Consider the following 26723-nt stretch of genomic DNA (forward strand, 5'->3'; position numbering starts at 1 on the left):
CTATGCTCCTCTTGATGCAGGCCAAAATCCCATTGGCTTTTTTTGCCACCACATCACATTGTTGGCTCATGTTTAACTTGTTGTCCATGAGGACTCCAAGATCTTTTTCACACGTACTGCTCTCGAGCCACACGTCCACCATTCTGTATCTTCTCAGCTCGTAGGCGACTCAAGGCTGTTAACAGGGCAAAATTCAATGATTACAATGTCAAAAATACAATTAAAAACGTAACATATAATAAAGAAAACAAATCAATCAAATATAAATTCATAGTGTCTCCTTGTTAAAAAGGTTGTCCGGACTCATTGTCTAGTCCCCCTAGGGGTGAGAAAAGCGGTATATAAATGCTGTAAATAATAATAATAGTTATTCCATTTTCCTATGTCAGTTATTCTGCATTTGCAAACGCTTGTCTAAAAAGCCACGTCTTGACTTTTTTCTGTAATGTTAAAAGGGAGGTGGCCGATCTAATATCTATAGTGAGGGCATTCCACAGCCGAGGGGCCATCACTGAGAAGGCTCTGTCTTTCGTCTCCGCCAAACGTACTTGTGACGAAGGCAGTAGTGAGAGCAGAGCCTCCTCAGACAATCTAGATGGTTCATAAGGGTGTGTTCCATTTTTGGAAAGTGAATCCGTGATTCATCTTAGAGAATGTGTATTTTGTGTCAAAGAGGGTGCCCTGCAAGCTGTTTCCAAGGAGAAATGCCATTCATGAGCAAAAAGGGGGACCTGGAGGGATCAGGAGCCACAAAAACAGCCTTGAAGGCATGCTTTGCCCACTTTAGCTTTAGGTCTTTCACTTTCAGGTTGTTTCTGTGTGGAAAGTGAATTCTTCATATTTTAAAAAAAACTCAAGAAGAACTTTTGCTTCCCTGGTCAAATCCTTGCGTTTCCTTCAGAGCGGTGGTTCTCAACCTCTGGGTCCCCAGGTGTTTTGGCCTTCAGCTCCCAGAAATACTAACAGCTGGTAAACAGGCTGGGATTTCTGGGAGTCGTAGGCCAAAACACCTGGGGATACACAGGTTGGGAACCACTGTTTTAGAGAGTCTGCCTTGTTCTTGGAAAGTTGTACTTTTAATTAAAGATGCTTTCTGTGGGACTTCTTTTTTTTTTTTTTTGAGGAAAGTGTTCTGCTGGCAGTCATGAAAGGAAGGAAGGAAGGAGGAAGGAAGGAGGAAGGACTCTGACTTTAGGGGAACCTGGAAGAGGGAAGTGATTAAGAATTCCCCCATCCCGAGTCCTAGAAGCACTTTAGCACAACCGATGTTACTGCACACTGCACCTTTTAATCCATGTTCCTCCTGCCATTTCAGCATTTTAACCCTGTACCCCATTGCGCCGGCCGAACCAGTTTTAATTGTGTCTTGATGTAGTCACTGTTTTTATTTGCTCTTTGCTTAATTGTTTTGATTTGCTTGTTTATTATTGTGTTATGTTTTACTGTATTCTGTCTTGAGGCTTTGGCCTGTGTAAGCCGCATCGAGTCCTGCGGGAGATGCTAGCGGGGTACAAATAAAGTTAATAATAATAATAATAATAATAATAATAATAAGTGAAATTCTTTATCAGCAAAGACTCAGGCCTGTAGCTACTGGGGGGAGGGGGGATTTTGGGGAGATGGTGAGTTTTAAATGTAATTTTAATTATATTTATTGCATTTTAATTGTATTTTACTCTATATAGATGCACCAATATTTAATAGTTTTTAAAATCATTTTATTTTACATTTTTATTAGGTTGTGTGGTTGTTTGCTTCCTTAAGTCCCTATGGGAAGAAAGGCAAGGTAGAAATAAAGATGATGATGATGATTGTTGTTGTTGTCATTATTATTATTATCTCCAGCTGGTGGCCCACATCACTAGTAACAAGCCTGGTCTTTCTTTGTTCTCACTCTCTGTGTTCCTTTATTTCTGTCCCTGGCAGATCTGCAGTCCTGCCTGATATGCATCGCACGAAGATTACCTCGATCCACTGTCCCCACCACATCAGAATCTTTCATGACCAAGCAGGATACTACAGGTACCAAGGGAATAGCAAAAAAAAACCAGGGGGAGTCAGAGAAGTCTCCAGCGATTGCAGGGCACTTTGGTGGAGGAGCCAAACATTCTGGCTTGGAGCTGCTTTGATGTCCAAGAGGTCACAACACGGGATGGATGGAGCAGACAGCAAGAAATTGTATTCCTTTAGACTTTAGGAGAGCCCCCTGGTCGCGCAGCGGGTTAAACCACTGAGCTGCTGAACTTGCTGACCGAAAGGTTGGTGGTTTGAATCCGGAGAGCGGAGTGAGCTCCCGCTGATAGCCCCAGCTTCTGCCAACCTAGCAGGTGGAGAATATGCAAATTTGAGTAGATCAATAGGTACTGCATTGGCGGGAAGGTAACGGCGCTCCATGCAGTCATGCCAGCCACATGACCTTGGAGGTGTCTATGGACAGTGCCAGCAGCTGGTTAAACCACTGAGCTGCTGAACTTGCTGACCGAAAGGTTGGTGGTTTGAATCCAGAGAGCGGGATGAGCTCCTGCTGATAGCCCCAGCTTCTGCCAACCTAGCAGATGGAGAACATGCAAATCTGAGTAGATCAATAGGTACTGCATTGGTGGGAAGATAACAGCACTCCATGCAGTCATGCCAGCCACATGACCTTGGAGGTGTCTGCGGACAATGCTGGCTTAGAAATGGAGATGGGCACCACCTCCCAGAGTCGGACACGACTAGACTTGACATCAGGAAAACCTTTACCTTAGGCTTTAGGGCTGGCAAATTAACTCAAATGATTCACAGGAGGTTGGAAGAGAGAGGAAAGCAGCCCCGGGCACCAATTCAAGCCAAAAGGGCTGTGGAGAGGAATGGGTTCAGCCATACAGTTAAGACAGCTATATGGCTCAAGTTATGGAGTTGCAGGAGCAATAGTAGAAAGCAAATTAATTAAGCCACAGATATGAGCCAGGCGGTGTTGGGATATTTATGTACACATCCATACCTACAGGATTGTTTACTTTATTTATGAGGGGATTTTTACACCAAGACCCTTTCCATCATCTTAATGGAGCATTCAGGGAAATAACCAGGGTGTAATGAATAGCAATTCAGGGATAATCAAAACAAGAACAGGATGGTAAAGGTGTGGGAGTGCCTGCAGAGAGCAGAGGGCCTTGTAACCGACAGCCTTCATTTCTCTGCCTTTGGGTTTCACGTTCACTCTCCGTTTCTTTCTGCTCAGGTAAAATCATTTCCATCGACACCAGTTCGCTGAGAGCGGCAGGCCGGACCGGCTGGGAAGATCTAGTGAGGAAATGCATCTACGCTTTCTTCCAGCCTCAGGGCAGGGAGCCATCTTACGCCAAGCAGCTATTTCAGGAAGGTAAAAAGGCTCTTCTCTTTTGCACGCACTCCCATTGTCGCTGGGTAAGTGCTTTCCGGGCTCAAAAGACAAAAACCGGCAAAGGAGGCAAACGGCACTGCCAAAGGAAGTGGCTGCCCTGGCTGAGTAGTGCCAGTGGCCCCACTGGCTGGCAGAGCGGGTTTGCCAGCAAATCCCATAGAAGGCCAGCCATCTGCCCATCGTCTCACTGGACTTCCATGGCAACCTGGCCCAGGAGGCTCTTGGCCCCCCGCGTAGGGCTGGCCTGCCAAGCCAGAGGCCTTCTGACAGCCACTTCAGGAAGGAAGAACAAAAAGAGGCGAGGCGCCAAAGTTATTCATGGCTTGCTTGGCCCCATTGGTTCTGTTTATTTATTTAATTTAGCTCTTGCCTTGCTCCCAACGTAGAATCAATCCAAAGACGTTTACAGTTCAAGTGGCTTTTCACATGTATTGAGTTATTAACAAAAGGAGCATGAGTTAAGGAGCTCCATTGGCTGCCATTCATTTACCGGACCCAATTCAAGGTGTAGGTGCTTACCTACAAAGCCCTAAACAGTTTGGGACCCATCTACCTGCGTGACCGCATTTCTGTATACAAACCCACACGATCTCTTCGTTCATCTGGAGAGGCCCTGCTCACGATCCCACCTGCATCACAAGCAAGATTGGTGGGGACGAGGGACAGGGTCTTTTCGGTGGTGGCCCCACGACTCTGGAATTCCCTCCCCAAGGACATCAGGCAAGCCCCAACATTGCCAGTCTTTAGAAGGAGCATGAAAACGTGAATATTCCAGTGTGCTTTCCCAGAATAAGGAATCCTAAGCAATTTGTCCCAAATGCACTTTATGAGAAACTTAGAATTGTTTGCACACCCACCTATCCTAAGATATCCATCCTATTTCCCTATTTCAGCCTTCTCTTCTGCAGGCTAAACATGCCCAGCTCTTTAAGCCACTCCTCATAGGGCTTGTTCTCCAGATCCTTGATTCTTTGAGTCACCCTCTTCTGGACACATTCCAGCTTGTCAACATCTTCCTTCAATTGTGCTGCCCAGAGTTGGATACAGTGTGATTCCAGGTGTGGTCTGACCAAGGCAGAATAGAGCATGGGGAGCATGACTTCCCTGGATCTAGGTACTAGACTCCTATTGATGCAGGCCAAAATCCCATTGGCTTTTTTAGCTGTCACATGACATTGTTGATTCATGTTCACCTTCCTGTCCATGAGGACTTCCAAGATCTCCAAGGAGGCTCTTATCTAATTATTACAAAGTGCTAGTTTAGTAAGGCTGCAGATGGAAAGCCCATTCATTCACACTTTCCTTCCTTCCTTCCCTCTTTTCTCTTTCCAGTGATGACGCGGGGCACAGCCTTCAGCCCATCCTACCGGTTCACACTAAGCGACGGGACTGTCCTGAGCGCCCACACCAAGTGCAGGCTCTGCTGCCCGCAGAGTCCAGAGATGCAGCCTTTCATCATGGGCATTCACATCATTGAGAGGTGAGCCTTGGAGGCACCCACTTCGGTTGGTTGCTGCTCCCCCCAGATTGCCTTTCTGAGAATGGGAGTCATTAGAGCAGGTATAGGCAAACTTTGGCTCTCTGGATGTCTAGGACTCCAACTCCCACTATTCCTCACAGCCTCAGGCCCTTTCCTTTTCCCCCTCAGCCGCTTAAGCGGCTGAGGGGGAAAAGGAAAGGGCCTGAGGCTGTGAGGAATGGTGGGAGTTGGAGTCCTAGACATCCAGAGAGCCAAAGTTTGCTCATACCTGCTACTACTCTGGGTTAGAAATCTTCTGCTGTTTGGTTTCCTTGTCCTCCCCATCCTCCTTTTTTCATGAGCCCAGTCTGTCTTGCATTACTGCTGTACTCTTTCCTGCTTGACAGGATAAGTTTGCACGTTGACACCTTCTTATTGGCTTTGACATGGTGATAAATCTCCTGTGTGAATTTCTCTCTTTTTTTTAACGCAGCAGCCTAACCCAGCCGTTTTGTATTCTTGGAAATGAGCTGTTTTCACGATCCTCTGTGCGTGTGCTTGTACGTAGACCATCCTTCCTCCTTTTTGGGGGCCATTGCTTGCCGTTATTGCGAGCTGAATGGTTAAATTATAATGATTCCTTAATGGTGGGGCTGACACTCAAGCCAGGAATGGAGGAATGTTTAAATGAGAAGCCTGCCAAGGCAAGCACAGGGCCCCCGAAGCAAATCTTGGATGCCTCTTGGCTTTTGCCTCCAACCTCTTTCTATGAAACCAAATATGACATCAGATGGCTCTCTAAGCTTGCTCTGACTTTGGCGGATCCTTCCTTGGTCATGTTCCCTGCACTGGAATCCTTTTCCAATGACTTTCACAAAAGCCTGTGCATGAAAAGATGTTACATGGGAACTGGCCATTGAATTGGCCACATGCTTTTTTTTCTAGGGCAGTTGCAAGAGAAGAAATGGATCCTTCCTCTGCGTGGTCCCTGTGAAATGCAGACATATGGATTTTCCTGTGCCTGCGCAGGCAGTTTTCGAACTCTAGAAGCTCTAAAGCACGGGTCCACAAACTTTATAAACAGAGGGCCAGGTCACAGTCCCTCAAACTGTTGGAGGGCCGGATTATAATTTGACTAAACATCAGTTTAGAAACAGAGGATATCCTGAACACATCATACAATCATCGTTTTCAAAAGTTGCCAATACCCCTAGATCTAAACTTTTAAAGGACACAACCAGACCTGAAGTTGATAGATTGATATGGCCACTCACTCTTACAAACACGTCTAATCTGGCCATTAGAACAGTCAGGAAATACTGGAATCTTATTAGAGATATCCCAGGATGCGAGAAACCCCCATTGATAGCACACAAAAGGACTCGAAATATTGGTGACATATTAGTACACTCAGATGTAGCCCACAGAACCCCGTCCCCTAGGTCGGTTTGGTCAGCAACTACCGTTGTGGACACTGTTCAGTTTGTTCGCTACTGGTGGAAACTAAAATTCTCATACATCCACATCTATCATTTGAATTCAAATTTTCCCATTTTGCGACCTGCACCTCAAAGGGATTAGTTTATTTACTCATTTGTAGCTGCAATCTTTCCTATGTGGGTCAAACTCGCAGAGAGATAAGATCTAGGATTATTGAACATAGGAGTAAAATCAGAAACCATTCCAGGGAGTCTATACTCTACAAACACTTTGATGATTCACACCATAGCCCAGAACACTTTAAGTTCCATATCCTTGAAATGGTCACTCATTCTCAACAAATTGATTTCCACAACAAACTTCTACGGAGAGAAGCATACTGGATTTTTAGATTAAGGACAGAATACCCACATGGTTTGAATGAAACAAATTTGTACAATTGTTACACATAATTTCTGGACCTTTACTATGCATCCCTTCTTAAATACATGGAGGTCTTTCAGTCATGCCAGTGCAAGGGTTTAACCCATTGTGCCAGTGCCACCGGAGTTTCCCTGGTGTGAAGCTGCCTTGAGTCTTCTTCGGGGTTGAGAAGGGCAGGGTAAAAATGTGATAAATAAATAAATAAATACATCTAATTTTCTTTTTTTCATTTTGCCTTGATTCAGGGAACATGGCCCACTGTCACCTCAAGATAACACTAACTCCGGAATGCCTCTTCCTCGCGTCAATCCCTCTCTGAACCCCAACATTTCCCCGGGGCAAGGCATGCCTCTGTCTACCCAACTCCCTCCCACCAACAATGGAAACATGTTACCGGCCAATCCGGGCCACCCGCCAGGACCGGGTCTGCATGCCAATAGCGGGGGTGCTCCCGCCACCGGCCCAACAGGCTTTGGATGTTCACCGGGGAGCCAGATGGGACCGAACGTTGCCTTAAGCCAGGGACAGGCTGCTCCCCAGAACAGCAGCCACGCCATGAACCTCAGCAGCTCCCCCATGAACAGCCCCGGGGTCACCCCGCCACAGTTCATGTCCCCCAGGCATCGGGTCAGCCCAGGATTGGTCCATCGGCCCAGAGTGCCAAGCAACCCCTTTTCCCCCACAATGCCCACCACACACTCCCCCGTGGGCATGATGGGCGGCTGCGGTGCCGGCAGTGCTGTCGGCAACAGGCCTTACCCCGGCACCCCCTTAAACTCCATGCAAGGACTGAGAGAAGGGCCCAGCCCCCCAGTGGGCTACTCAACCCCCTCCCCTGTTTTGCGGCAGCTGAGCAACCAGAACTCGCCCAGCCGGATGAGCATGCCGCCCATGAAAACGGAGCCAAAGGACAGCAAGGAGATGGGCTCCATCCTGTGTGGCATGGCCCATTCTGACAGCATCTCGGGCGACAACAAGCCTTTGGACTCTAGCTTGCTGCACGGCAGCGACAGACTCTCAGAGGGGGACAGCAAGTGCTTACAGGCCACCAGCCAGAAGCTAGTCCAGCTCTTGGCCACCACGGCTCAGGAGCAGTTGCGGCACGCGGACGCCGACACCAGCTGCAAAGAGCCTTTGTCTTGCACGGGCACCTCCGGGACCCCCTCCTCCGGGAACCCTGTGGGCAGCGCCTGTCCCTCCTCTCACAGCTCCCTCACCGAGCGACACAAGATCCTGCACCGGCTCCTTCAGGAGGGCAGCCCCTCGGACATTAACTCCCTGGCCATGGAGCACGACAAAAAAGACGGTGTGGCTGGCGGGAACGCCTCACAGAACCAAGGCCCGGGAACCCCGGACATGAGGCTGGAGGCCGAGGCAATGAAGAAGAAGGAGTCCAAGGACCACCAGCTCCTCCGCTACCTGCTTGACAAGGATGAAAAGGAGCTGGCCTCTAACCCCACCTTGAGCCTGGATGACGTGAAGGTGAAAGAGAACCCGGAGCAACTGGAATCCTGCAGTGTGACTCCCAAGCAGGAGGAGGGGAAGATGCAGCCACAGGGACAGGTGGGTCTCCCCAAAAAGAGGGCTTTCCTGTTTGGGGAAAAACACACATGTGTATGCTGTCCCATTCATGATTAGAGTCAGGCGGGTGCTACTAATGGCTTAGTTAAAGTAGGACAGGTGGCTTAGCACTGAGGAGCAAACGGATAATAGGTCCATGTGGGCAGAAGTATAGAAACCTTGGCTTGGTAACGGTAAAGGTTTCCCCTTGACATTAAGTCTAGTTGTGTCCAACCCTGGGGAGTAGTGTTCATCTCCATTTCTAAGCCAAAGAGCCGGCGTTTTCCGTAGACGCCTCCTAGGTCACTGTTGTCTTCCCACCATAGTGGTATCTATTGATCTACTTACATTTGCATGTTTTTGAACTGCTAGGTTGGCAGAAGCTGGGGCTAACAGCAGGAGCTCACCCCACTCCCCTGATTCAAACCACCAACCTTTTGGTCAGCAAGTTCAGCAGCTCAGCGGTTTAACCCGCTGCGCCACCAGGAGGGCACCTCCTAAAGCCTAAAGGAATACAATTTCTTGCTGTCTGCTCCATCCATCCCATGTTGTGGCCTCTTAGACATCAAAGCAGCTCCAAGCCAGAATGTCTGGCTACTCCACCAAAGTGCCCTGCGATCGCTGGACACTTCTCCACCCCAACTCCACCCACCCCCCTCTTTTTTATATTTTATTTATTTTATTATTATTATTTGCTATACCTTTGGTACCTGTAGTATTCTGCTTGGTCGTGAAAGATTCTGATGTAGTGGGGACAGTGGATCGAGGTAATCTTTGTGCGATGTACAATAATAAGTAAAAAAAATACAATTAAAAATCTAGATTATGCTGCTAATAGGATTCTGGACTTTAGTAAGCGAGGAGAAGCATTACATCTGATGTCTTAAACGAGTGGCATTTTGTGGACTGACCCATGGATCCTGTTGGTGCAGCAGATGCTCCGTTCCATAAGCTTCCCTGGTTTGACCCAACAGCAAAAAGTTCTCATGTTTTCGGGAGGCCTGGACTTATCAGTTCTCAGGGTTTCCTGAACCCAAAGACCCAGCATGTCTCAAGGGTGGGAGTGGGTTTAAAACCCATCTGGGATGCTTGCCTGCCTGCCTTCTGTTGGTTAGTTAGTGGGCTGCCTGGGAACCGGCAACATTGAGGGATCGTGAGCTCTCATAATAGAGTTATTAAACAGCAATGACAGTTCCCTCAAAGAGAGATTTCAGGGTATAAATATTCATTACCGCGGGCTGTGAATAGGAGAATAGCGCGCTACTCCTTTCCCCAAAAGCCGAGGGAGGGGACAACATGGACAAGGCTTGTTAATCCTTTCTATCAATGGGCCCAGGAGGAGGCTGCTTGGTATGCAGAGCACATCCTGGAAAGCCCGCTTTCGCCCTTGTGTCAAAACACAGCGCTGCTCTGGATGCCTGAATATTTACTTGTTTACTTACTCTGTATGTTTATAGAACACCTGGCTGCCGGACAAGGGAGGTTGCAGCTCTATGCTCTCCATAGTGGGTTTTGCTGGCATTTATTTACTCCGCTTCATTGTATTCTGCTTCTTCCTTCCCCCAAACCAGGATTTGAGGTGACTTAACAAAAGTTAAATGCAGTTGGGTTTGACTTTTGCGGATTTGAGTAATTTATTTATTTATTTATTTAGAAGTTTTCTATACCGATCTTCTCACCTCCAAGAGGGACTCAGATCCGGTTCACAACATGTGTTCATATACAAAAAATTACAAACCACACAATGCGTCATCATTACACGTTAAAAACATAGTACAAAAACATCATCATCATCACAATGATACAAGCCAAGTCGTCAAAACTTTCATGGTCATAATTCACAGTTCATCATTCTCCTTCCATGTGGACCAGAATTATTAACTCAGTTATCAAAAACCGCATTCCATAGCCAAGTCTTTGTCAATTTCCTAAAAGTCAGGAAGGAGGGAGCAGTTCGAATGTCCAGTGGGAGGGAGTTTCAAAGCCGAGGAGCCACAATCGAGAAGGCCCTGTCTCTCGTCCCCACCAACCGCGATTGTGACAGTGGTGGGACCGAGAGCACCCCCCCCCCCCCGGAAGATCTTAAAGACCTAGATGGTTCATAGGGGAGAATCCGTTCGGACAGGTAAACTGGGCCGGAGTCGTTTAGGGCTTTATAGGTCAAAACCAGCACTTTGAATTGTGCTCATGTTCTCTCTAGGAATCTCCAGGTCTTTTGGTATGACTGTGGTCAATGGACAATCTTCAGTCCTTCAGTGCAGTTCGATGGCTGGAAGAAAATCTAAATATCTCAAATAGTAGTAGTAGTAGTAATAATAATAATAATAATAATAATAATAATAATAATAATACAATATTATAATAATATATTTTATATTGCTCGTAATATTACTAATAATATTACAATATAATGGTATAGTACAATATCTATATAAATAAAAATGTAATGTTCGGGTTGTTGTAGGGTTTTTTGGGCTATATGGCCATGGTCTAGAGGCATTCCCTCCTGACGTTTCGCCTGCATCTATGGCAAGCATCCTCAAAGGTAGTGAGGATGCTTGCCATAGATGCAGGTGAAACGTCAGAAGAGAATGCCTCTAGGCCAGTGGTTCTCAACCTGGGGTCCCCAGATGTTTTTTGCCTACAACTCCCAGAAATCCCAGCCAGTTTACCAGCTGTTAGGATTTCTGGGAGTTGTAGGCCAAAAACATCTGGGGACCCCAGGTTGAGAACCACTGGCCTAGAGATTCATAGAGAGAATACAAGCTGAGAAGTCTATAGTTCAGTGGTCCTCAACCCGTGGGTCTCCAGGTGTTTTTGTTGAGTACTTCCAGAAAACCGTGCCAATTTACTAACTGTTAGGATTTCTGGGAGTTGTAGGCCAAAAACATCTGGGGACCCCAGGTTGAGAACCACTGCTCTAGACCATGGCCATATAGCCCGAAAAAACCTACAACAACCCAGTGATTCCAGCCATGAAAGCCTTCAACAATACCATGTAATGTTCGTTTGTGGGATTAACTGAACTCAAAAACCACTGGACAAATTGACACCAAATTTGGACACAAGACACCTAACAACCCAGTGTATCTCCTTCACTCAAAAAAATTGATTTTGTCATTTGGGAGTTGTAGTTGCTGGGGTTTATAGTTCACCTACAATCAAAGAGCATTCTGAACCCCACCAACGATGGAATTGAACCAAACTTGGCACACAGTTCTCCCATGACCAACAGAAAATACTGGAAGGGTTTGGTGGGCAGTGTCCTTTGCTTTTGGAGTTGTAGTTCACCTACATCCAGAGAGCACTGTGGACTTTACTTTTTTTTGAAACTATAGTCTGGCCCTCCAATGGTCTGAGGGACAGTGAACTGGTCCCCGGTTTAACAAGTTTGAGGACCCCTGATATAGAGTTTGGTCCAGATCCATCATTGTTTGGATGCTTTTAGCCTTCTTCATCCTGCCATTGCTAAGTGTTGGGCTTTATGGCCTTTCGGTTGCCATCCCAGTATTGCTTTACTGCCAACCAGCCCTTTCCCCCCGTCTGTTTCTAGCTGATGTTGTTGAATGCCTTCAGGTCTTTTCCAACTTGTGCAAACTATATCACTGGGTCTTCATGACAGCATTTATTTGGAGGAGGCTTGCTATTGCTTTCCTCTGAGGCTGAGAAAGTGTGACTTGCTTGATGTCCCCTACTTGGTTTCCAAGACTGAGTCTCCACAATTGCAATCCAATCCACTATTGAGATAATTGGACTGAAATCCTTTTATTACCACCATGGAATCAATGGGAAACTAATCAGTCAGCGCTTCCATTGACTTGGGGCCGACTGTTAGATTTAGCCTTCAAGATCTTTCAAGCCAGCTTGAGTCTGCCTGGAAATGGCAGCCATCTCCCTGCTCTGGGGTGATTTTTTTGCAAAATAAATGGACAATTAAAGCAACATGCAGATTGCCCAAAGGGCTTTTTAGCGCAACTTTTTAGTCTGCAGTGGCTGTATTAGGAGGAGATGGCTCTGGTTCTTCACCTGTTGATCTCCAGAGTGTCAGGGACCCTTTTCTTTCTTAAGGCGCCGGGGTGTCACAACGATTTCTCATTACACCATTCCCCTTTTCGAAGTGTCTGATGAGATCACCTTCCCGTCTTTCACATCTTGTTTCCCAATCTTTTCCCTTTGTTGAGAGGCTTGCTAAATTGGAGAATGTGTGTCAGTGCAAAAAGACAGGAGAGAGGGGCAGGGGGTGGGAAAGGAAGGAAGGATGAAGCCTAATCTAAGCGGACAGAGCTGTCTTTTGCAGTTCTTCTTCCAGAAGAAATCTGGAGCAAAGTATTGAAGTTGGGTCTTGGGAGGGTGGGAGGGAACCCTGGCTTTGAAAAAGTGAGGCATAAAGATCTTGCATCAGTGGCCATCTGGGAGGAGGAGAAGAAGGGAAAGGCATCTCAACAAGAATGGCAGGTTGAGTGGGAGCCCTCTTTCTACAACCACCAGATCTATACGGTTCTCATTTTGAAGCCATTTACTCCATTGGGAAGCCAGAGGAGAGTGGGCAAGGGATCCCTGTCAGATCACAGAATCATCGAGTTGAAAGGGATCCCCAGGGCTATCCACGCCAATCCTCTGCCGTGCAAGAACACACAATCCAAGCTTACTTACTTTACTTATTTAGGTGATACCTTGTTGTCTGAGTAAGATTGTCCTCCAAGTTCGGTGTCCTGGCGGTGGGTACATAGGTTACTGTGAAGCCCTATTCTTGACCCACATGTTCTCCCACAGTGAGGGCATCGGTTTCCAGGTGGAAAGCGGTCCCGATCAGGCAACTCTTGGCACATTTCTCTTTTTCGCCCTCCATTCGTGCCTCTTTAAATTCACAGCTGACCTCCAGCTAGAGTGCTCAAGTGTCAGGGTTTCCCAGTTCTTGGTATCTATGGAAAAACATCTTGGATGAGTTTCAGGACCGGGAGATGTTGGTGGAAGAGCCAGACAAGTGGAAGCTCGGGGCCCTGCCACACAGCCCTATATCCCAGAATATCAAGGCATGAAATCCCACATTATCTGAGTATGGATTCAGATAACCCAGATATTGTGGGATTTCCTGCATTGATATTCTGGGATTTAGCGCTGTGTGGAAGGGCCCTCAGGCATTGTTTTGAGATGGGGGGCAACCTCTAAATGAGAGATGGGCCCACCGCCTGATCTTCAGGGCCATTTTGTGGGCCCAAATGCCTTATAGCAGAGGGAGGTATTTTCATCAAATTTTGGACTCACCTTGTGGTTGGTTTAGGATCAAAGGGACTTCTTGAAACAGGAAGTAAACAGAAAAGTATTATTGTATTTCCTCTCTTAAATGAGTCTCAAAGGGCTTTAAAGGGAGTGGATGACTTCTTGCTTCCTAATGTTACAGTAGAACTTGTTGTTGTTGTTCATTTGTTCAGTCACTTCTGACTCTATGACCTCATGCCAGACCACCCCAGAGCTCCCTGTCGGCTGTCACCACCCCAGCTCCTTCAGAGTCAAGCCAGTCCCTTCAAGGATACCATCCATCCACCTTGCCCTTGGTCGGCCCCTCTTCCTTTTTCCTTCCATTTCCCCCAGCATCACTGTCTTCTCCAAGCTTTCGTGTCTTCTCATGATTTGGCCAAAATACTTCATCTTTGCCTCTACTACCCTTCCCTCCAATGAGCAGTCAGGCTTTATATCCTGAAGTATGGACTGGTTGGATCTTCTCACGGTCTGAGAACTTTCCTCCAGCACCACAGTTCAAAAGCATCTCTCTTCCTTCGCTCAGTCTTCCTTTTGGTCCAGCTCTCACATCCATAGATTACAACGGGGAATACCATTGCTTTAACTATGTGGATCTTTGTTGCCAGTGTGATGTCTTTACTCTTCACTCTTTTATTGAGATTGGTCCTTGCTCTCCTCCCAAGAAGGAAACGTCTCCTGATTTCCTGGCTGCAGTCTGCATCTGCAGTAATCTTTGCAAAGTCTGTCCCTGCCTCCACATTTTCTCCCTCTTTGCCAGTTATCCACCAGTCCGGTTGCCATCATCTTAGTTTTTTTTATGTTTAACTGCAACCCAACTTTTGCACTTTCTTCTTTCACCTTGGTTAGAAGGCTCCTCAGCTCCTCCTCGCTTTCGGCCATCAATGTGGTATCATCTGCATATCTAAGGTTGTCAATGTTTCTTCCAGCAATTTTAACCCCAGCCTTGTGTTTGTCAAGTCCCACACGTCCCATGGTGTGTTCTGCATACAAGTTGAATAGGTTGAGTGAGAGTATACAACCCTGCCATACACCTTTCCCAATCTTGAACCAGTCTGTTGTTCCATGGTGAGTTCTTACTATTGCTACTTGGTCCTTATACAGATGCCTCAGGAGACAGACAAGGGGCTTACGTGGACTTACGTGGACTTAAAACAGTCAGGAAGGCCCTAAATATGGTGAAAATATTCTTATCCTTTGGAAGAATTTTGGAAGATGTTTTTTCCCCGGGGGTTGTTAGAATAGATTGAGCAGAATATGTAGCCCTCTAAGTTTTTATCTGGAGCAAATGTGATTCCTTTTATTGAGTTTTAAAATGCAAACATACACCTTCTATGTGTGAATTTTTGAAACAGGTAATCCTGTTGGTTTGTTGCAGCAAAGGCACAAACAGTTGCATGGCACTTAACAGATTTATTATACTTGTTAAGTATGCCCATTTCCTCAGCTGGAGAAGTCAGCTGTGCGTCCACGAAGCTCGCTTTGTAATAAGCAGTGGCAACCAACGTCCCCACAGAGGTTTAGCACCTTGCATCGTCGTAACTTAAAGTTCAGGCTCTGAAAGGGTCCTTCCTCCTCCTCCTCCATTTCCTGGGTGTTTTTGCCTGTGTGCTTGCGAGTGGGACTGAGTCAGCCTCTCCACCATCTTGCTGTGTGGGTGTGTGAAGGTTGACATGTCTTGTTTCCAAACTGGAACAGTCTCTGCTTGACAGTCGGCTCATCTCACTTCGCCAATGTTTTCACTCACAGAATGTTTCTGGATGTTCACTTCTCCTTCGTTTCCTTCGTCCCGGAAGTGATACCGCTTTCTGGTTCAAACGGGACGGAACGAGTCGTCCTGATGTACATTTCTCCTGTGACAGCATTATGAGGGCAGGCTTATCTGATCTCCCCAAGCACCTTGTGTACCTCGCACTGTCCAATGCAGCCTCTCCAGTCAGGCTCTGTGTTGTGGTTTCAGTAACACAAGATGGTTTGTTACTATAGATCCCCACCCATCCTTTCCCCCTTTTCCCATCTAGTGCTCATCCTTCTCTTCTTCAGGCTAAACATGCCCAGCTCCTTAAGCCGCTCCTCAAGGGTCTGGAGAACAAGCCCTATGAGGAGCGGCTTAAGGAGCTGGGCATGTTTAGCCTGAAGAAGAGAAGGATGAGAGGAGATATGATAGCCATGTCTAAATATGTGAGAGGAAGCCACAGGGAGGGGGGAGCAAGCTTGTTTTCTGCTTCCATGGAGATTAGGACAAGGAACAATGGCTTCAAACTACAAGAAAGGAGATTCCATCTGAACATGAGGAAGAACTTTCTGACTGTGAGAGCCGTTCAGCCGTGGAACTCTCTGCCCCGGAGTGTGGTGGAGGCTCCTTCTTTGGAAGCTATTAAACAGAGGCTGGATGGCCATCTGTCAGGGTTGATTTGAATGCAATATTCCTGCTTCTTGGCAGAATGGGGTTGGACTTGATGGCCCATGAGGTCTCTTCCAACTCTTTGCTTCTATGATTCTATGATTAAATAAATAGTTCTTATCCTGTTAGAAATCTCTCTACATGGAGTGTCTAGTGGTCCCAACACATTCTGGTCATTTTCCAGATAGCAGAGTGATTCCTCTGGCACAACTAAACTGGTCTCAGTCTGCATTGGGTTGTTGTAGGTTTTTCAGGCTGTATGGCCATGTTCCAGAAGCATTCTCTCCTGACGTTTCGCCTGCATCTATGGCAGGCATCCTCCAAGGTTGTGAGTTTAACCCGCTGTGCCACCAAGTTGGGTTGTCTTGTTCTAAACCCCTGGTTCCCAATAACGAGAAGAATTATAGGTCACAGAGAGGAAGAGGGGGTATCCGGATTTTAAAGATGCTTAGGAGCACAGGGTCAAACAGAGGTTGGGAATCACTGTTCTAAAGTTTTGTGGGGACAAAAAGAAAGAAAATTGCTGTTTTCAAGCTATTTTGTGATGGCTTAAATTGTTTTGGGGTAACATGCCCCCCCCCCCCCAGAATGGAGGAAAAGGGAAGTTGGGAGGCTTTGAAAATGATCTCTGATTACAATTCCCACCAGGAATCTAGGGATCATTTGAAAGAACCTTTGGGCAATGGCCAGTGACAAGTGAAGGGAAAGATGAGAGCCGTGTGGGGAGGCAGCAGCACTTGAACCAAAGCAAAAGGATTGGGACTGGTTGCTTTTTAAGTATCTGTCCTTAAATGGCTGACCTCTGGCCTCCCTTTCTCCTTTCAGTACGCCTCCGACCTCGACCAGATCTTGCCATCGCTGGAAAAAGCCGCCCAGTTGCCGCCAGGCCTCTGTGGATCGGAGACGGCCGAAAGCGGTGGCATCTCCATCAAGTCCGAGATCATGACCCCTTCCCTCCAGCCGACCACCGCGGCAAGAACTCCCACTGGGATGAGCTGTACGTATTTCTTCTGTTGGGTACCCTGTAGCACATATATACGTCTAGAAATTCTAGACAAAAGTCAAGCCAAAAATGTGAGTCAACTTACCAACAGGTCAGTGTGAGTACTTTTATCAGCACAAAGCAATAGATTAATGTGTTGTTGAACACGTTCATGGCCAGAATCACTGGTTGCTGTAAGTTTTCCAGGCTGTATGGCCATGTTCCAGAAGCATTCTCTCCTGATGTTTCGCCCACATCTATGACAGGCCTCCTCAGAGGTTGTGAGGTCTGTTAGAAACTAGGGAAGCGAATTAAGTGCTAATCAAAGTGGCCAATTGTGACATTTACACTTTCCCCAAGTAGACAAGAGTTCTTTCTCCCACCCTGGACATTCCACAGATATATAAACAAACTTGTTTAGTTTCCAACAGACCTCACTACCTCTGAGGATGCCTGCCATAGATGTGGGTGAAACATCGGAGATAATGCATCTGGAACATGGTCATACGGCCCAGAAAACACACAGCAACCCAGCAATAGGTTAGTCCAGGAGTGTCAAATCCATTTTCATGGAGGGCCACCTCAGCCTTGTGATTGCTCTCAAAGGGCCATTGAATCCATGGATGGCAAATTCCTGAATACAGACGGTCAGCTATCCTTTTTTTCCATTGTAGTCAGTGCTCTTTAGTTTTTATGAAGTTTGGGTCCCCGGATGTTATTGAATAAAAGCTCACATAATTTGATTATCTGCCATGCAGACTATGGACAATGGGAATTGCAACACAACAGATTGGAGAAAAGTTAAAGGCCATTTGACAGCCAAACATCATGCCAACAAACATTGTGTCTAAATCCAAACCCCACTCTCCTGACTAAATAGAATAAACTGCAGTGCTCCAGATGTTCCTGTATTACAACTCTCATCAGCTTTAGTCATGAGGAATACAGAAATTGTAATCCAGCAACATAAATATAAATAATATATTTAAAGTTTTATTATTATCTGAAGGGTGGGCCACATAACATGACATGGTGGGCCACATTGGGCCCATGGGCCTTGAGTTAGACACATGTGGGTAGGTCAATCCCAGAGAACCTAAAAGAGACATTGACCCCTTCTACTCTCTTCACAGTGGCATTTCTTCGTGTTTTCCCTTCTCCACAAAGTGGCACTTCGCTTTTTGACAGGTCATATCAAAATCCATCATTCTGGTCCCCAAACCTGCCCTCAACTTATATATTAGGTCGACTTATACATGTATATATACAACTTGCTCTTTATATTGATGTCTGTCTTTGATAATACTTGGGTATGTCATGTTGGTGTCCGAAGGAGGCCAGGTACTGATGAAGAGGGCACAGGAGGAACAAAACTAAGGAGAAACAACAGTTCAAGAGGGTTGTTGTAGGTTTTTCTGGGCTATATGGCCATGTTCTAGAGGCATTTTCTCCTGACGTTTCACCTGCATCTATGGCAAGCATCCTCAGAGGTAGTGAGGTCTGTTGGAATTAGGAAAATGGGATTATATATCTGTGGAATGACCAGGGTGGGACAAAGGACTTTGACAATACATTGAACAGTTCAAGACATTCATAAATGCAGAGAACTCTGGGTTAAGCGGGGGAGAGCTCTATTGCAACTTCTGGAAAGGCCTTGCTCTCAAACAACCCTGTGGTTCTGGCAAACTTTGGCCCTCCAGGTGTTTCGGACTTCAAGTCTCACAATTCCTAACAGCTTACCAGTTGTTAGGAATTGTGGGAGTTGAGGTCCAAAACACCTGGAGGGCCCAAGTTTGCCCATGCCTGGGTTAGAAAATGCTTCTTGCCACCTGTCTGGATAGCAGATCCCGGTCCTGATGCGCAGTGAGAGCGCTCAACCCATTTTTGGCACGGCTACGGCTGCACAATATCCGTCCTGTCAGCACTTTGCTGAATTCCCAGCCCTTAATCTCTTAAACCTATTATTAGCTTGCCAAAGATCCTCTCCTCCTGAAGACTCTGGTGCTGGAGTGGCAACTGTGGGCTGGACGTCCGCCCAAGATTCAGGGCGGACAAAAGGGAGGACTCCTTCACGCAGTGCAGGATTAATTGGCAGAATTTGCCACCCCGAGGTCCTGCCACGGCCACCAGCGTGGATGGCTTACAAAGAGGATTATTATAGGAATTCCCAGAGGGCAGGGATGCCAGTTTTCAGAGAAGCCGAGGTTGATCCAACTTATGGCTGTTCTTCACAAGGCTGGGAAATTTACTTTTTTGGATGCCAGCTCCTAAAATACTACAAGGGGTGTATCCATTATCAATTCTAGCTCAGAATTGTTGTCCATAAGTAACTTTTCCAGGCCCTGATTAGCCATCATGGCCAAATGGACCCACACTGTTCTAAGGCAGCATATCTTAGATCCAGGGAAGTCATGCTACCCTTTCTCTATTCTGCCTTGGTTAGACCACAACTAAAGATCGACAGGTTGCAGGTTCGAATCTGGGGAGAGGGTGGATGAGCTCCCTCTGTCAGCTCCAGCTCCTCATCCGGGGACATGAGAGAAGCCTCCCACAGGGATGGTAAAAACATCAAAATATCCGGGTGTCTCCTGGGCAATGTCATTACAGATGGCCAATTCTCTTATACCAGAAGAGACTTGCAGTTTCTCAAGTCGCTCCTGACCCCCCCCCCCCAAAATCTCAAAAACCGATGAAAAGGAAAACTTTCAGCAACCCAGTGATTCCAGCCATGAAAGCCTTCGACAACTGAGATATAATAATAATAATAATAATAATAATAATAATCTTTATTTGTACCCCACCACCATCTCCTCAAAGGGACTCAGGGGGGGCTAATATGAGGCCAAGCCCAAGCAATTACATATAGATCAGTGGTTCTCAACCTGGGGGTCGGGACCCCTAGAGGGGTCACGAGGGAGTGTCAGAGGGGTCACTAAAGACCATGCAATATATATATACACACACACCTATGCCATGGTCACAGTATTTTCTGTTGGTCATGAGGGTTGTATGTGGGAAGTCTGGCCCAATTCTATCCCATGCGGGGTTCAGAATGCTCTTTGATTAAAGTGAACTATAAATCCTGGCAACTACAACTATTTTCCCCAAACTCCACCAGTGTTCACATTTGGGCATACTGAGTATTCGGTCCAGATCCATCATTGTTTGAGTCCACAGTGCTCTCTGGATGTAGGCAAACTACAACTCCCAAACCTAAGGTCAATGTCCACCAGACCTTCCAGTACTTTCTGTTGGCCATGGGAATTCTGTATGCCAGGTTTGGCCCAATTCCATCGTTGGTGGAGTTCAGAATGCTCTTTGATTGTAGGTGAACTATAAATCCCAGCAACTACAACTCCCAAATGACAAAATCCCCCACACCACCAGTATTGAAATTTGGGCGTATCGGGTATTTGTGCCAAATTTGGTTCAGTGAATGAAAATACATCCTGTATTTCAGATATTTACATTACGATTGATAACAGTAGTAAAATGACAGTTGTGAAGAAGCAAGAAAAATAATTGTATGGTTGGGGGTCACCACAACATGAGGAACTGTATTAAGGGGCCGCGTCACGAGAAAGGTTGAGAAACAGTGATATAGATATATGGAAAAAGTGAAAAAGATCTTGGAGTCCTCGTGGGCAACAAGTTAAGCATGAGCCAACAATGTGATGCGGCAGCAAAAAAAGCCAATGGGATTATGGCCTGCATCAAGAGGAGCCTAGTGTCTAGATCCAGGGAAGTCATGCTCCCCATGCTCTATTCCGCTTTGCTTAGACCACACCTGGAATATTGTGTCCAATTCTGGTCACCACAATTGAAGAGAGATATTGACAAGCTCGAATGTGTCCAGAGGAGGGCGACTAAAATGATCAAGGATCTGAAAAACAAGCCCTATGAGGAGAGGCTTAAAGAACTGGGCATGTTTAGCCTGAAGAAGAGAAGGCTGAGAGGAGATAGGATAGCCATGTATAAATATGTGAGAGGAAGCCACAGGGAGGAGGGAGCAAGCTTGTTTTCTGCTTCCTTGGAGACTAGGACGCAATGGAACAATGGCTTCAAAGTACAAGAGAGGAGATTCCATCTGAACATGAGGAAGAACTAGGTTCTTGTGGGTTTTTTCTAGGCTATAGGGCCATGTTCTAGTGGCATTTCTCCTGACGTTTCGCCTGCATCTATGGCAAGCATCCTCAGAGGTAGTGAGGTCTGTTGGAAATAGGACAACGGGTTTATATATCTGTGGAATTATATATCATGAGGAAGAACTTCCTGACTATGAGAGCCGTTCAACAGTGGAACACTCTGCCCCGGAGTGTGGTGGAGGCTCCTTCTTTGGAAGCTTTTAAACAGAGGCTGGATGGCAATCTGTCAGGGGTGATTTGAATGCAATATTCCTGCTTCTTGGCAGGGGGTTGGACTGGATGGCCCATGAGGTCTCTTCCAACTCTAGGATTCTATGATTCTATGATGAGGCAGCTAGTGAATAACAATGGTGCAGATGTGCAGAGGCTTTGGGGAGGCAGGCACTGCCTTCTCTTAATAGTTAGTAAAAGAAGCATCCGATCCCCATTTGACTGGTCCTCCTGTCTCAGTGAGGAATCCCTGGTGCAAAGGCCAGGCGGCTGCCCTCGGCTGGGACCTGCTTGTTGTTTGTGGGAAGAGAGGTCTGACTTCCTCAATTCAGATAAAACTTTCTTGGTGGAACCCGGCTTTAAGGGCTATTGAGAGGGAAGGCAGACTGGCTTACATGGCAGACGTATTATGGCTGGGCTGATTGTCTCGCAGGAGACGGAGGGGCATTAAGGATGCAGAGCGTTTTTCAGACTCAACCATTGAGTCAATACCATATTGATCCCAGAGAGCTAGAACTACAGGCCTTATTTAAACTTATTTCAAACATGGAATGATCTTGTATTGTTAGAAGAATGTGATCTTTTGAGTTAAGAGGCTGGTTTTTTTGGCCAGACAAGGGCCCTTTCTAGTACAAGCAGTCCCCAAGTTAGGAGACCCCAATGGTGCAAGTGGGTTAAGGACTGAAGACAGGTCACAGGTTCGAATCCAGGGAGAGCGCAGGTGAGCTCCCTCCAACAGCTCCAGCTCCTCATGCAGGGACATGAGAGAAGCCTTCCTCTCACAAGGATGGTAAAACATCCGTGTGTCTCCTGGGCAACGTCCTTGCAGACAGCCAATTCTTTCACACCAGAAGCAACTTGCAGTTTCTCTAGTCGTTCCTGCACAACAAAAAAGAAGTCCCCAAGTTTGGTTGGCTCTTAAGTTGAATGTGTATGTAAGTCGGAACAGATAGATTTTTAAGAGTAACTCCAGCCAATGCCTGTGCCCCTGTTCAGAAGATGTCGCTCTGTTTCTGTCCCTGTGATCATTGGATTTTTGAAATATTAGACTTGTTGTCGAAACAAGCATCAGTGGAGACCCCTTTTCCCCATGATTATAACTCTTCCAGGAGTGATTTTCCCTTCCAAGGGGTAGATTTCTTTCACTTCCTGTTGTCTCAGCCCCATTCTTAACTAGGAATCACTTGTAAGTCAAATGTTTGTAACTCAGGGACTGCCTGTACGGAACTTTTTCACCTCTTTTGGAAATAAAGATGGTCAGCTTCTGTTAAATAGGACGTCAAGATGCCCAGTGTCTGTAGTCGTTTCTATTAAACCAGTGTTGGGAGTCATGAGGTTCATAAATATTGGTGCACTGCACCTCCCAGCATTCCTCACCATTGGTTATTCTGGCTGCATGTTTCAACAACAACAACACTTTATTTATATTCCGCCCTATCTCCCCAAGGGTACACATATTACACATTCACGACAAACATTCAATGACATTTTGGATAGACAATACAGAGACAAGACAGAACAGAAAGGAGGTATGTTGTGTTGAAGTCCAGCTTTTTGGCACCTTGGAAAGTTGTGCTCGAATCCAGCCACAGGGGTGCTGTCGTGCCATCCTCTATGACGAGAAGCCATCAGGACTTCCTCCTTCCTTTTGGTCATTAGCATTTTCTGATTTTTTTTCTTTAAGGTGTCATAAAATAACTCCTCTCCCTTGTTTTAGCAGTACCTAATTTCTCTACAGCTCAACTGTAATTTTCAAACTGCTTAGGTGAACAGTAAGCTGGGGTGACAGTCGGCAGCTCACGCCGACCCAGGGCTTTGAACTGGCAACCAAAGATCTTATCATTGCTGGTGATTTCAACAAAGTTGTGCTTTGGATTTGGATCATGCAATTTTAATTAATGTTTTAATACTATGTTTTAAATGAGTTTGGTTTTAATGTTTTTGTTTATTTACCGATGTATTGTGTGATTTTCCTGCTTCTTGGCAGAAAGGGGTGGGACTGGATGGCCCATGAAGTCTCTTCCAATTCTATTAACATATGCCATTGAATTGTTGCCTTTGTAAGGCCACCCTGACTCCACTTTGGGGTTCAGAACAGTGGGATATAAATGGGGTAAATAATAAATAATAATAAATATTATTATCATTATGTTTATACCCCACTTTTTCTCTTCTCAAAGGAGACTCAGAGGCCTTCTAGAAGGCCTTACGTTTGGCACTCCTGTATTCAACCTTCAACTATGCCAATATTTTTAATAAAACTGAACATAATTGTATTTTATTTCTAGGAATAGTTTTATTTCCCAGGAAATTAAAAAAAACAATTATATTTAGCATATCCTCACCATTGGCTAAAATGCAGTTACATCCCAGCATCATTGACTATGCTAGCTGTGATTTATCACTACGTCAATTACATCATTGATTATGCTAGCTGTGAGTTATCACTTCAATTTTGGCAACATTTTTAAAAATGTGAATATAATTGTATTTTATTTTCTGGGAAATACAATACAATTTTGTTTCCCAGAAAATAATAAAAAAGTATATATTTCACATAGCCTCGCAATGGGCTATTATATTCTAGCATTCCTGATCATTGGCTGTGTTGACTTTGGCTTTCTTACGATTCTCACTTTGGCAATTGTATTTTATTTCTGGGAATTTTTCAGATAGAATTTTTCATTCAAATTTTAAATTTTGGAGGGTAAACATTAACACAAGAAGGGCACATAAAAGCATGTTTTATGTTCAAGTTAAGTCTGACCCATTTTCTCAAACTGTTTAGCAACTCCAAAGGGTCCAAAATTAAGAATATAAGCATGAGTTTCTGCTGTTAGAATTTTTACCAAAATTGAATTTGGTTTGTAGTTTGACACACTTACTGATTTATGCTGTTTGCCGTAAAAGCACTTCTTTAACCCAAAAACTCGTCAACAAACTTTTCGTGACAAAATCCCATTTTGCCCAAAAAATTCAGAGAGAGAGCCCTCTGGTGGGCATTTTAGGAATTAACTCTAAAATAGGAACATCTATATATATAAATTTGTTAGGGGCATCCAACGAGGAAACAAAACTCAAAAAAACCCCAACGAAACTTTACCAAAATTCCCATGCCCATAACACAACCCACAAGGTACAAACATATCTACTCAAAATGAAAAACAACACAACAACACACTCACAAAACGGCAAAACAACAAAACTCAAAAATCCCCCAACGAAACTTTACCAAAATTCCCATGCCCATAACACAACCCACAAGGTACAAACATATCTACTCAAAATGAAAAACAACACAACAACACACTCACAAAACGGCAAAAGGATAAAACTCTAAAAAAACCAACGAAACTTAACCAAAATTCCCATGCTCATAACACAACCCACAAGGTACAAACATATTACTCAAAATGAAAAACAACACAACAACACACTCAAAACGGCAAAAAAAAAACTCAAAAAAACCCCAACGAAACTTAACCAAAATTCCCATGCCCATAACACAACCCACAAGGTACAAACGTATCTACTCAAAATGAAAAACAACACAACAACACACTCACAAAACGGCAAAACAACTGAGCATGCGCATTGGCGCCCAGCCGCAAGTTCCCTGGCTCGCGCACATGCCCTTCTGGCCAACGTTCCCTCTGCGGAAACCATGCCCACTCCAAGCCCCGCCGCGCCGCTTCCCGCACACACACACACCCCACCGCACATACACACACAACCCCACACTCCATCACTCCCCCTGCCGCCGCACACACACACGCAACCCCATTCCCCCCGCTGCCGCACACACACACGCAACCCCACACTCCATCACTTCCCCCGCTGCCGCACGCACACACGCAACCCCACTCCCCCCGCCGCTGCACACACACACGCAACCCCACGCTCCATCACTCCCCCCGCTGCCGCACGCACACACGCAACCCCACTCCCCCCGCCGCCGCACACACACACACAACCCCACGCTCCATCACTCCCCCCCGCCGCCGCACACACACACGCAACCCCATGCTCCATCACTCCCCCTGCCGCTGCACACACACACACAACCCCACACTCCATCACTCCCCCACCCCAATCTTACCTCCTTTTACTTCACGCCACCTCCAAACCCCGCCCCGCCCCTTCCTGCCCTGTCAAAATCTAGGAAAGACAGGAAGGAAGGAAAGAAGGAAGAAAGAGAAAGGGAGGTAAAGAAAAAGGGGGAAGGAAGGAAAGTTAGAGAAAGAAGGAAGAAGAAAAGGAAAGAAAAGGAAAGATGGAAGGAAAGAAAAGAGAGACAGCAGAAAAGAAAGCAAAAGGGGGAAGGAAGGAAAGAGATAGAGAAAGAAGAGGAGAAGGAAAGATGGGAGGGAAGGAAGGAGGGAAAGAAGGAGAGAAAGAGGGAAGATTGGCCACAGCAACACGTGGCGGGTAAAGGTTGTTATTTCTATTATTATTATTATGATGCTATGATTCCTATGAGACCCTTTTAGGGGGAATGGGAGAGGTGTCAGGTCCCAGAGGCAATGCATTGCATTATTGTTATTGTTATGATGGTGGTGAAATAAAAGGAAATAAAAAGAGAAAGAAGGAAGCAAACAGGGAGGGAAGAAAGGCAAAGGAAGAAAGGGGGAGGGAATGAAGGAAAGAGAGAAGGATGAAACCAAGTAGTGAAAGAAAGAAAGAGGTAGAGAAGGAAGAAAGGAGAGAAAGGGGGAGGAAAAGGGGGAAGGAATAGGTAGGTACCTCTCTTTCATAATACTCCAGATATCTACCTCAACTTTGAAAAGTTTTACTATAGGCCACAGCAACGCGTGGCAGGGCACAGCTAGTACAGTATATAGGAACTGTTTCGCCCCATATAGATGTTCATAGAATCATAGAATCAAAAAGTTGGAAGAGACCTCATGGGCCATCCAGTCCAACCCCATTCTGCCAAGAAGCAGGAATATTGCATTCAAATCACCCCTGACAGATGGCCATCCAGCCTCTGTTTAAAAGCTTCCAAAGAAGGAGCCTCCACCAGCCTTGTTGAAGGCTTTCAAGGCCAGAATCACTGGGTTGCTGTGAGTTTTCCAGGCTGTCTGGCCATGTTCCAGAAGCTTTCTCTCCTGGCATTTCACCTGTATCTATGGCAGGCATTCTCAGAGGTTATGAAGTCTGTTGGAAACTAGGCAAGTGAGGTTTATATATCTGTGGAATAATGTCCAGAGCAGGAGAAAAAACTCTTATCTGCTTGAGGCAAGTGTGAGTGTTGCATTTAACCACCTTGATTAGCATCTAATGGCTTTGCAGTTTCCAAGCCTGGCTGGTTCCTGTCTGAGGAATCCTTTGTTGGGAGGTGTTAACTGGCCCTCATTGTTTCATGTCAGAAATTCCCCTATTTTCTGAATGTTGCTCTATTTACTGTCCAGATGTTAGAGTTTTATAAATACTGGTAGCCAGATTTTGTTCATTTT

At 45.8% G+C, this 26723-nt stretch overlaps 1 protein-coding gene across 3 annotated transcripts in view; it reads left to right on the plus strand.

The window, feature by feature from the left end:
• The window catches only part of LOC137095803 (nuclear receptor coactivator 1-like), a 79781-nt gene that overhangs the window by 19461 nt on the left and 33597 nt on the right, over window positions 1–26723 (plus strand). For all 3 annotated transcript variants that reach the window (XM_067462633.1, XM_067462635.1, XM_067462641.1), the window contains exons 4-8: window positions 1927–2022; window positions 3224–3364; window positions 4718–4865; window positions 6953–8270; window positions 16756–16927. In XM_067462633.1, the coding sequence (XP_067318734.1) occupies window positions 1927–2022; window positions 3224–3364; window positions 4718–4865; window positions 6953–8270; window positions 16756–16927 (1875 nt within the window). The remainder of the gene's footprint in view (window positions 1–1926; window positions 2023–3223; window positions 3365–4717; window positions 4866–6952; window positions 8271–16755; window positions 16928–26723) is intronic.

The sequence above is a fragment of the Anolis sagrei genome, chromosome 1 (genome assembly GCF_037176765.1).
Source record: "Anolis sagrei isolate rAnoSag1 chromosome 1, rAnoSag1.mat, whole genome shotgun sequence".
NCBI lineage: Eukaryota > Metazoa > Chordata > Lepidosauria > Squamata > Dactyloidae > Anolis > Anolis sagrei.